At 28.5% G+C, this 14,021-nt stretch overlaps 1 protein-coding gene across 7 annotated transcripts in view; it reads right to left on the bottom strand.

Moving 5' to 3' along the window:
* LOC145277818 (protein shifted-like) overlaps positions 1-11,883 on the bottom strand; it is a 593,688-nt gene extending 581,805 nt beyond the window's left edge. For 5 of the 7 annotated variants that reach the window (XM_080129710.1, XM_080129711.1, XM_080129713.1 and 2 more), the window contains exon 1: positions 11,184-11,459. In XM_080129710.1, coding sequence (XP_079985836.1) covers positions 11,184-11,310 — 127 coding nt within the window. In that variant the 5' untranslated portion in view covers positions 11,311-11,459. Of the gene's footprint in view, positions 1-11,183 lie in introns of all 7 variants that reach the window. The other 2 variants (XM_080129712.1, XM_080129714.1) reach the window with 2 other exon arrangements.
* Positions 11,884-14,021: the final 2,138 nt, after the last annotated feature.

The raw sequence follows: 14,021 nt of genomic DNA, 5'->3' as shown, positions 1-14,021 counted from the left end.
CGTGACACTTGTGACGTAAAGAAAATAGGTTTTTTGACATAACAGAAACATTTCTATGAAATTATATTAAAATGAAAAAAGAATATAGATATATTTCTATGGGTCGTTCTGTTTATAACTGTTTCTTTTTGAAGAAAAAAATTTACAGCCATTGAATTATAAGTGGTGTGCACTGAACAGATACCATAATACTTAAAGTTAAATTCAAATTGTGATACATCTTTTAATTTAAACGCGAAAAAAAACAAAACAATTGGGACGCTGAAAACGTACATAGCAAAAGAATACGTTTTATTGTCGAGTAAATCGCTGTTGTAAAATGCTCTTATTGTTGTCAACGGGTTAAAGTAGATTTATTTGTAAGAAAATTGCGTTATGATTACTTAAACGTAATTCGGAAATGACCGATGTAAAAAAAAAGCAGAAAATATCACAATTGTTTATTTGGATAATTTAAACGCAACAAAGAACATTGGGACGCTGAAAACGTACACAGTAAAACAGCACGTTTTATTGTCGCGTTGATTATTTAGTATAATACATATCGTATATAGAAAACAGGTGGATGATTATACGTATTATTTGTAATCACGTTTGCGTTGGCTTCCCATATTTTGAAGTTTTATTCAATAAAGTTAAGGACTCCGATTTGTGTTTATTTGTTTACATTGTTATGGGTTTATGTTTATGTTTATTTTCGCATGCGCAATCGGAAGTCGTAAACCGGATATTGAGTTACAACACCCGTTACAAGGTCATTAGAGTTTAAAATTATATAGATTGTTGTGTTATCCGTTTCTTACACTGTATTTAGTAGTTTTCTTTGGTCATGTAAACTATAAGTACGCTTATATAATTCATAAGTTGTTTTTTGAAAAGCTTCTCCAGAATACATCATATTTCCTTATTTTCAACGCTGATGCCGGTGGGAAGGAGGGTATGGGGTTAGAGAAAATAATTAAAACTAATATCCTCATTTACTTGCATCCCCATGAGGGCAGAGTTAGTCAGACACAGGGCCAATTTTCCATGTGAGCAAAATTCATCATTCCATATATTATCTGCTCCTTTGTGTTTGTTCATAAATTTAATCGGTGTTGCCCAGGATTTATTATAATAATCATAACATAGCAAGTGTGTTTAATTGCCTGCGAAACAGATTTTCTTTAAAATTTATTTAATATCTTAAATTAAAATGGTCACTTTTTATGACGTAACCCAGCGTCGTTTAATCCCTAAAAAATTAAGACCTACTTTTTTGGGCCTAATACGTTTAAAAAGTCTTTATAAATAATATGAAAGAAGAAATATAAAAAAAAAAAGAAGAAAATTAACATTTTAGCGTGGGGCTCACTTTTCTACATAAATTTAACGTAAAATGAGCACCCACTTTTTGGCCACAGAGCGTTCAACGAGACATGTCATCTCTAGCATTTTTTCAAGTTTGGCGATCGAGGGGGTGGGCAAAACATGGCAAATACAATTTTTTTGTGGTGGGGGCGGGAATTACTATTGAAACATAAAATAACGATAAATTTAATTATTTTATATGAGACCATTCTGTACAACAATTTTATAAACAAAACGAACCCCAAAATATGACAAATTTTTTTTTTTTGGGGGGGGGACATTAAAAATATAAAATGACGAAAAATTTCATTTAATTGTTTTTAGAATTAATTTTTGGTAGATTTTTTTTTTTTTTCGATCGGATGGCATTCGCATCTGTTTTTATTGAAACAAAAGTTGTAATGATTTATTTTTAATTATTTTTTGTTGGGGGGGGGTCTTTCCAGTGCTTAATACCCGGAGAATAGTTTCTTCTCTTTGTAGCCCTTCTGTCGAAATATCTGGTGGAGATGGTATCACGTAATTCTTCTTTTGGGGGAGTATTACATTTGCATGTTTTCATCCGTTCTTTTATTTTTGTTGTGTGGGTATCCACGTTGCCCATGATGAAAATGATAAGTATACAGGTGTGCTTCAAATGGAACTTTATGTCAACCCAGGCAACCCCGGGTACCCATGCTAGTATATATATATATATATATATATATATATATATATATATATATATATATATATATATATATATATATATATATATATATATATAATTCGTTTCACAGAGACGCTTTCATGAAACCGACATCTAACCTTGTCTCTACGTTCTGGAGGAGAGGTAAAGTTTCTTTTCATCGGTCTCTTTTTACCTTTAAAACTACGAGTTAATAACGCTATTACTTTTAGTGTTGCTCTCTTTAGGTTTGCCGTTAATGATTCCAATCTTTTTTGTTCTTTTCTTTTTTTTATCTTTGATTGTTAATAAAGAAAGAGAAGGAAAAGATACATATTAAGAAAAAGAGAGAGTTTGTGGTATGTAATGGGTGTAGGAGCTGTAGGTAACGTTAAAATAACAGCAGATGTTTCCTACAAAATCGAATGATAAAATATTAGTCAGAGATGAGTCACTTCGTGAGTTAATTACAAATTGCGACTAATAAAAACAACTTTAAATGAAAATTTAAACTGCAAGACTAAGGAATATTTAACATGTATGTGATTAAAACATGGAAAATGCCTTTAGATTATCTCATGAATTTTGATTGATAGTTGAATGATAAAAAAAAGCGTTTGTATGCATTAATCGATGTTTCAGAATAAGTATTTTGTTCAAAATCAATTTGAAAGTATGCATTTACATTGAAATGAATAATACCCATTAGCATGGTGATTGAGAAAATTTGCCGGTTATAATAATTAGTTCGTAATTACGTTCTCTCAATAAGGATGAAACTGTAGATACAAATATTTCCCATGTTTTAAAATCCATTTATTATCGATTAAAATTATTATTTCTTATTTTTTCAAAATTACACGATTGGCAACTCAGCTACGCAAATGAAAAGCGTAACCGAATCTATGGCTCATTAGTCTTCATTCCGATTCGAATAATCAATTACAAAGATGGAAAAGTTGCAGTCTGCCATTACATGTTGGTTTGCTTTTGTAACAAAAATTATCAATTCTTTAACATTTTTTTTTGCATGATCAAATATGCATTCTTTTTCTTGTATAATGGAATTGAAATGCCATGAAAACCAGTAGAAGTGTGATTAACACGAGTTCCATTTATTCTTTCATATTTCGTTTATGGTTAATTCACTATCGCTAACATAATTTACCAACAGGCTTATGGACATATTTGTTTATATGTATATTCCTGTATTCGTGAGTCGCACAGTTACTAAGCATTATTTTTTACTTTTTGATTGCATCCAAAGAATTCAATAAATTACAACATATCTGATAGAGACGTATTATTTGGCCATCTAAGTTACATACGTGTCTGTGGTATTAAGGCCATATTACGTAAATTATGTGAAACGCTAACGAATAATGATTTCTCGATATGCTCATATTAAAATCATTATAGATTGGTTGAAACAACAGGGAAAACGGTGAGAAATACACAGATAGCGACTAGAGAAAGGTAAGGTACAGATTAAAAATTATTTGGAGAATTAAAACAGATGTTATCAAATATGAATCAATCTCAACAGTAAAGATTATCTAAGAGTAAATTTTGCGTCATTAAAGCATATAGTCAAAATAGTGTAAGGAAGCAAACGATGATAAACGAAGTTTTTTTTTTTTTTTTTTGTATAATAATGGATATATTTTGATTAAATTCGCGGATATATATATATATATATATATATATATATATATATATATATATATACGCAAACTTTACCAAAATTCATACATATATATATGCATATATATATGTGTGTGTGTGTGTGTGTGTGTGTGTGTGTGTGTGTGTAAACAGACACAAAAGACTAATTGACGAGTACACGCAGATATGCAAAAGGATATCAAATAGATAAGACATATGCATATATCTATATTCCTATAACTTTGTGTGTATTGATATTCAAACAACCTTTTTTCTCTCTACTTAAAAAGAAAATACAACATCTGTCTATGGATTGTGGAATTGCATTAATCTGCAAAAGATCTAGCTAATTTGCATATTCTTTTAAACAGTCATTTTAATTAATGCACTATTAGTTATTTTTTTTTCGGTTTTCTCATGGGATGATGATCTATAGTTAACAATTACGTGTAATTTTATTCATGCAGATATTCTACATGATTTATACTTGCGTAATATTAGCGTAAAAATATATATTTATGTATGCGTATATATATTTGTTTAAAAAAAGTTGGCTACCAAACTTCTCTGTCAGTCTTTGGTCTACAGACATGAAACTTAATATATAGGTTATTCGAACCCATGTGAAACTTTATATTTGGGTTTTAGCCGGGGAAATCGGTGCAAAAGTGTGGAATTAAAGAAACGGAATTTGCCAGGTGAAGATCGAACGACAGCATTACGAATATGCATACATAACGTAATCGCTATTGGTTTATGATTTAATTCTTAGCCTTGAAGAAAACATGTCTTCTTAACAGACATTAACATCAAAGGAAAAAGTAAATCGTAAGCTAAACGTTTTGGTTTCGATTCTCGATGATGGCGTACGAATATATTTTTTTTAAACTTTTTAAATCATTACTATTTGTTGAGTCCAATATAATATAATAATAAATACGGGATCTGCATTAATCAAAATATCATATTTTACGACCGGACAATATATATATATATATATATATATATATATATATATATATATATATAAATATATATATTGAAACACCCTGTATATATATATATATATATATATATATATATATATATATATATATATATATATATATATATAACCTGGTCGTAAAATACACTTACATATATTTTAATTTATGCCGATGTCGTATTAAATTACTACACAGTCAATTCCATATAGCATGACATATTAAATTACTACACAGTCAATTCCATATAGCATGACATATTAAATTACTACACAGTCAATTCCATATAGCATGACATATTAAATTACTACACAGTCAATTCCATATAGCATGACGTATTAAATTACTACACAGTCAATTCCATATAGCATGACATATTAAATTACTACACAGTCAATTCCATATAGCATGACATATTAAATTACTACACAGTCAATTCCATATAGCATGACATATTAAATTACTACACAGTCAATTCCATATAGCATGACATATTAAATTACTACACAGTCAATTCCATATAGCATGACATATTAAATTACTACACAGTCAATTCCATATAGCATGACATATTAAATTACTACACAGTCAATTCCATATAGCATGACATATTAAATTACTACACAGTCAATTCCATATAGCATGACATATTAAATTACTACACAGTCAATTCCATATAGCATGACATATTAAATTACTACACAGTCAATTCCATATAGCATGACATATTAAATTACTACACAGTCAATTCCATATAGCATGACATATTAAATTACTACACAGTCAATTCCATATAGCATGACATATTAAATTACTACACAGTCAATTCCATATAGCATGACATATTAAATTACTACACAGTCAATTCCATATAGATTATTATATTGTACCCAATATATTGTAGTGATTTTAAACGTTTTTATGAAAAGACTTGTGTTCCATCAGCCAGAATCGGAACTAAACACATTTAGCACTCCAGCCTTAGCTTTTGAGCTATTGTCAGATTAATAAAGAAAACATTAACAATAAACTGACTTTAACAAACATATGTATATTTGTACATGTGTACAAGAGATAAACAAGTTCCATTTTGCTATTCAATTTTGACCTCTCAGTAGCTATCTTTACCGGCGAAAGGCCAAATCGAATTCATTCCACAGGATCAAATACTTTATACATCAAGTTTCAAGTCTGTAGACCAAAACTTGACAGAGTAACTTAAAAGAGGCCATTTCTCAGACCTCAAACAGACAGACGGACCGACAGACAGTCAAGGAATAGCAATATATATATATATATATATATATATATATATATATATATATATATATCCTAGCCAGCCGCCTAGCGTTGACCGGTTGTAAAATAAGTAAGATATTTTGATTTATGTAGGTTTCGTATTTATTTTGTACAGAGCTAATGCTCTACTAATTATTATATTGTATCCAATATATATAGGAATGGTTTCAAATATTTTTGAAAATGAGTTGGTTACCATCAGCAATAATCTAAACCAAAATATTCACCGCTCAAGACCTTGTTACGATTTGAGATATCGTCAGTTGGATAAGGAAACGTTAAATTTAACCGACTTTAGCGTATAAATGTATATTTGTGCAGGTGTAAAAATAACAGGTTTAGTCGACTTATTTCTGCCAAGTTCATAATTGTTGTCACCTTTTCCCAGTTAACAGCTATTTCTACATGCTAAAAACCAAATTTATATATCAAGTTTCAAGTCCGTAGACCAAAAATTGACAAAGGAGTTTCGACATATTCCGTTCCGCACACACGCACACACGAAGCCAATTAATATATATATATGTGTGTGTGTGTGTGTGTGTGTGTGTGTGCGCGCGCACGCGCGCGTGTGTGTGTATTTCTACTTTGTTGGATTGCAACAGTTGCATCATCCACACTTGAATAAAAAATACATTGTCAAATAATAAAAGCAAGTAACATCTATTATTATTGTATACACTAAAATAAACGCATAATAACAGTTAATTTTCATCTATGTGCATTATCTACTTTATATTAATATAGATATATGTGTGTATGTAGACACATAGAACATTGAAATTAATACAAAAAGATTATTTCATATATTAGTTTTCACGCATTCATTGAGCAAATACACTATAGATTATACAGATACATATCATATATATATATATATATATATATATATATATATATATATATATATATATATATATATATATATATATATATATTACCAATTGTCATGTACTTTTAATCATGGAATAGTATTATAATATTACAAAAACCTGCAAATTTTCATGTGGTTTCGTCCCATAGAACCCAAGATATGCGCACTTCAATGTTCAATTTTGCTACCAGTATATATATATATATATATATATATATATATATATATATATATATATATATATATATATATATATATATACACCTTTTTTGTAAGTTCGAAATCTCAGCGACTATTTATCAGAATTTAAGAAATGAATGTTCGTTGGAAACGTAATGACGTAAATTGTGTAGTGGACTATGTGACATTAACCCTTAAGGGGGCACATTAAATTGATCATCCATTATCAAGAGCATATTTTTGGCATTTTTACGGCCATAAAATGTTTCAATCATAGCTATTTGGTTTCCTAGATTTCCATATGAATTAGAAAATATCTGATATTTCCAAAATACCTTTGGCCTTGATGAAGAGAAGACTAAAACTTGTTGCTATGGTTTCAAATTATTTAAAATAACAGCAAGGGGAGACTTGATTCCAAATATTTCTAACATGTTATAGCTATTCTCTTTGGTTTTCATACCTGAAGTAAATTTCATTTTATAAGGATTATTTGATACTGATTCATAATCGTACTCTATTTCCAAAGAAGGGAGATATAACAAATGAGAAATATTTCTGTTATTTCATATCATTTGAAACTATAGCAGCAAGTTTTAGTTTCCCCTCCATCAAAGCCAGAGGTTTTCAGGATATATATATATATATATATATATATATATATATATATATATATATATATATATATATATATATATATATATATATATATACATCTATCATCTACATTATATATATACATATATATATATATATATATATAATGTAGATGATAGATGTGTGTATATATATATATACATACCACGAGTAAATGTATATATATATATTCATATACATATATATCACGAGTATATGTAAATATATACATACATTTACATATACTGATTATATATAGTACATATGTCCATCATATATATATATATATATATATATATATATATATATATATATATATATATACATAAAGATGTTAGAATTTACTATGTGTGTGTGTGTTTATGTGTATCTGAGTTTGTTGCCTATTCATTCGAAAACAGCTGAACCGATTCTTATGAAATATCACACGGAAGTACTTCATGTGCATGGCAGTTGTATAGGTTTTGTGCCAGTATGTCTTCCATATGTATCGATAATCGAAAGAAAAAACAGGCGATTTTGACCAAAGTTAACACCTTACACAGCCTAACATCACAAGTGCATTTGATAAGTTTTATTACCACACAAGCAAAAAGGTTTGACATATAAAATCAACAGTAGGTTCTTTGATATGACAAGGACGCGTTCGAAATGAACGTTTGTGTTTAAAACACAATTGCACCGTGATGCTTGACCTTTTTATTTTAAACTTTAATTAAAGACATTATTACAGCTTAAGCAGTACGGTTAGGCATATAAAATCAACAGTATGTTCTGTAATATGACAGGGATGTGTTCAAAATGAATGTTTTTGTTTAGCGCGCAATTTGAAGCATGATACTTGACTTTTGCATTTTTAATTTTATTCAAGCCATTATATAGAAAAAATAATTGCATAGAATCAAAAGTAGATTATCTACAGTGCAATGTAGACTGCAATATGTTGTGGATTATTAAGTCATTGCGGTGAGACATGTGGAGCTTTCTTCCGATGCACCGCGATGGGCCCCCAACTAGAGCAGACAAGCGATCGATTTGATTGAAAAATAGGTAATTTCATCGATTTCGATGACAATAAAAATATAAAAGTATGAAACATTCGTTAATTATCATTCAATTCTGGACAACGCTTTGTCTTCCTGCAGGTATATATATATATATATATATATATATATATATATATATATATATATATATATATAATGGTGTAACACTTGAATCGACACGTTGATTACAATCTATACGGTGCGTGTTTTTTTCCTGCCCATTTTCACAGTCAATTAAATCTAAATCTTACTTATGCTCCCTAAAAATCGCGCTAAAAATCCATAAGCTCCAAGATTATTTCATTTAATATTTTTTTTAATAGTAAAAAGAAAAATGGTAATATATAGTTGAGGCTTAGTAAAAAAACAGTACATAGTGGTTCACATTAACTTCTGGCAAATGCTGAGTTTATTTACAATGATGAGAGATGATACGGTGAAACAGTTTTTCTTTTAATAGCTCCCACTTCAGACACATTAAATTCTACTGTAAAAATGTTGAATGGCAGTCAAAGGCGACATTAGATCTGTGATCCACACAGCGACCTTATCTACCCACACTGATGAGGCTTATTGAGATGAAACATATACGTAGCTGGAAATATATGTATATATATATATATATATATATATATATATATATATATACATATATATATATACACACACATTTATACATATATATATTATATATATCCATATATATGTATGTATGTATGTATAAGTATATATATATATACATATGAATGCAATATTTCAAAATGAATATATATATATATATATATATATATATATATATATATATATATGTTGATACTAGTCTGAAGACAACATTGTGCTCAATCAATCAATATAAATTAATAACCATCAAAAATATCTATCAATTAATGTCTTGTGCCTATTGATAAAATTTCATAAAAATCGATATTTGACTTTCTCAAAGAGTTTCCACCCCATCTTACCCTCTTTGATGAAAATCAGAATTAGGATTATAGATATCAGGTCATATAGAATAACATATCGATTTTAATCTCCATAAGAAGGTAATGTATTTTATACGTTCTGCAAGATAGATATTTTCTTATATCTTACTACATACATACATACACACACACGCGCGCGCACACACACACATACACACACATACACACACACACAAACACACACATTTTATATGTATATATGTGTGTATATATTTGCATGTATATATATATATATATATAAATATGTATAAGGAGAGATGTGTATACGTTTAACGTATATATATATATATATATATATATATATATATATATATATATATATATATATATATATATATATATATTACGAGAATAATGGAAATAGCAACCGACGAAATAGGGAAATAAAAAGGAGCAAACCGAGTTTTGTGTTCATCAACGTTTCGTCTTTATTTCCTCTAGAGGAAGTCTCGAAATAATTACGAAACGTTGATGAACACATCACATCACTAAGGTCGTTTCCTTTTTATTCCCTTCCCTCTCTCCCTCTCTATCTATCTATCTATCTATATATATATATGTATGTGTGTGTGTGTGTGTGTGTGTGTGTGTGTGTGTGTGTGTGTGTGTGTGATAGCTACTTGCATACCTTTGTATGTATATGTGTATGGAATGAAATAAAAACTTGTTGAATAGTTGGTTAATCTTGATATTGTTTTGGCTTAATTATTTTCTGTTTATCCCGATGAACAGCAGTTCTACAATAGTTAATTATCAATGTGTAAACACATAATAGTTGTACAATGTGTGTGATGTGTTAATATCAATATTTATGTATAACTCATAGTTAAGCACAACTATCGTCATATTTATCATACATACATTTATACCTATATATATATACATCTCTATATTTACACAAACATATATATATGCCTTACGTTAGTGAGTAAAACACGTGTATATAAAACACGTGTAATAGTATATGTGTGCGCCTGTATGCACACATGTTTGTCTTTATTATAGAGTAGATAATGAGAGAAATAACGAGAGACATGGTAAAGAAAGAATGGTATCTAGAATCCATTTGTAAAACATTCAAAAATGTGACGGCAATTTAATGTCGTGCGGATATCGAACACATGTACCATATATATATATATATATATATATATATATATATATATATATATATATATATATATATATATATATATATATAATAAACTCGTATCATGAAATTATTTTAGAAAAATATCTTTTCAATAACATACTTTGATTTTCACTCCAATATGTAGGAGCTTTATAAGAAAATCAATAAATTAATATTTGAATTAATACAGGGTGAGAATGACATTTTTAGCACTGTCAATAGACACAGAGTCTTAGGTACATTATATCATTGTATAAGTCGCGCGCGTGTGTGTGTGTGTATTTGTGTGTGTTTGCGTGTGTGTGTTTGTATGTGTGTGTGTTCGTGCAAAATTCAAAGAAAACATTTAATATTGAATGGATACTTACGGAACGAATCGGAGACCTGTTCTTCGTCGATCCATAGTTGTAATCTATTTTGACCGCCAGAGTAACAAGGGGAAAAAAATCCAAGTAAGGCCACTAATAATAATAAAACAAGCAGATAAGTCGTCATCACTTTTTAAAGTTCGTCGTCCTCTCCTTTTTTGAAACTCATGAATCGACCGCTTGCTACAACATTTATTTGATATCTAAGTATGTATGTATATACATGTATATATATGCATACGCATATGTATCTTTATACAAATGTATATACATATATCTTAGTAATGAATAAAATACTAACAATAGCGTGTGTGTGCGTGCGTGTGCGTGTGTGTGTGTGTGTGTGTGTGTGTATTTGTCTGTGGTCACTCACAGCATCGTTAAGGACATAGGCGGTAATTATTGAGCTCCCTTTCCGCACGGCCCATATACGCACATCATCGGCCACGAGTGGGTCAGACTTGAAGGGGGCAGCAAATAAAACAACACTAGAAAAGGGAAGAAAGGGAGCTCGTGTCGTAAAATTGTGCTTCCTTGTGTAGTCCAGTAAGGTTGGTTTGGGGCTACGTCGGATAAGATCCTCTTTCTTTCTCTCCCTCTCTTTCTCTCTTTCTTACTCTCTCTCTCTCTCTCTCTCTACGTCCTTTTTTCTCTGTCTCCCTCTCACACATACACACACTCTCGCTCACACCAATTAACTAGGAAGGGGGATGAAGAAGGAGACAAGAAACGAGAAAGAGTAACAAAAAAGAAGACAGATATAAAATGGAAAAAGAAAGAGGAAGGGAAAGACGAAAAAGATGTGGGAAAGAAGGATGTTATTGGCGTGTCGCCCACCCATTGCTATATAGGTAGGTATATGTGTGTGCGCGGATGCGGATATATGTGCATGTGTGTGTGTGTGTGTTTCAGGAAGAAGACAGAAAGGGATGGAGTTCATAAATTTCATGTTCTCATAACAACCTGCAGTGAAAAAAATTAAGTGTAGAATTTAGACTTAGGTAGACAAATATAGATGGATGGATGGATGGATAGATAGATAGATAGATAGATAGATAGATAGATAGATAGATAGATAGATAGATGAATGCATTGATAGATAGATCATTTAGCATGAGTATGTTATTCCTTACCGTTCACTTAATAAACGCTACGATCATTCAAAACCTCATTATTTTTATTATTGTTAAAAATAATGTAGAATGTCATCATTTACGAACAATACTTACAATATATATATATATATATATATATATATATATATATATATATATATATATATATATATATATAAATGTCTATTAGACTGTTATTATAAATCAAGTACAATTTAAAGTTTATAGTTGATATTTCACTTGCACGAAAAAAGATTACAAACGCAATTTTGCTAATAAACCATATATAAAATTGTAAAATAATAAATATAATATAAAGCTGAACGTCTATGTATGTGTCTGGTCACGAATATGCTCCTGTATGGTTGACTATTATAGAAAACTGATCACATATAATGATGATGCATCGAGACACAAGAATGGGCATGTTTGATCTGGCATAATGATGATTCATTAAAATTGTGGTGTCTGCGTACGCGCCTGATCCACAAAGTATGGAAATAAAAAAATTTAAAAATTAAAAAAAAAAACGTTTACAAGTGTTTTTGATATAGATGTACATAATAATACTTTGATAAGTATGTTTTAACTTGAATAGGGATGGTATAATACAATTGTGGGGTCTGCGTTCGCGCCTGGCCTCCATAGAATGGAAATAGGCACAAACTTTAATAAAGACTTTTCATATCTATCTGCGTAAGTATACTTTCATAATTATGTTTCAGTTTGAAGAATTATGGTATAATAAAATTATGGGATATTCGTTTGCGCCTGACCCCCATACAATTGTAATATGTCAGAAAGTTTAACAAGATTTTTAATATAGATCCACAGAATATTGTGATAAGTGTTTCAGTGTGAACAGTTATGGTATAATAAATTATGGGGTCTATTTTATTTTTACTTTCATCATATTTTGCTTTGGTTTTGATACCCTCAAACTCGAAACTATCACTTTACAAGCCTTCCTTTTCATAACCTATCATACTTTCATAAATCAGAGTCCATTTTATGTAGGCTGTTTTTGAACTAAGTCAACGACGGATACTTTGTCTAGTCATATATAAAATTGTAAAATAATAAATCATATATAAAATTGTAAAATAATAAATTATATATAAAATTGTAAAATTAAAAATCATATATAACATTGTAAAATTATAAATCATATATAAAATTGTAAAATTATAAATCATATATAAAATTGTAAAATAATAAATTATATATAAAATTGTAAAATTATAAATTATATATATAATTGTAAAATTATAAATTATATATAAAATTGTAAAATTATAAATCATATATAAAATTGTAAAATAATAAATTATATATAAAATTGTAAAATAATAAATTATATATAAAATTGTAAAATAATAAATTCTATATAAAATTGTAAAATTATAAATTATATATATAATTGTAAAATTATAAATTATATATAAAATTGTAAAATTATAAATTATATATAAAATTGTAAAATAATAAATCATATATAAAATTGTAAAATTATAAATTATATATATAATTGTAAAATTATAAATTATATATAAAATTGTAAAATTATAAATCATATATAAAATTGTAAAATAATAAATCATATATAAAATTGTAAAATTATAAATCATATATAAAATTGTAAAATAATAAATCATATATAAAATTGTAAAATAATAAATTATATATAAAATTGTAAAATTATAAATCATATATAAAATTGTAA

This window comes from Euprymna scolopes, chromosome 6, assembly GCF_053919585.1.
Source record: "Euprymna scolopes isolate OS-2025 chromosome 6, ASM5391958v1, whole genome shotgun sequence".
Classification (NCBI taxonomy): Eukaryota; Metazoa; Mollusca; class Cephalopoda; order Sepiida; family Sepiolidae; genus Euprymna; species Euprymna scolopes.
The sequence above is the reverse complement of the archived record's forward strand: the minus strand, read 5'-3'. Positions and strand labels throughout refer to the sequence as shown.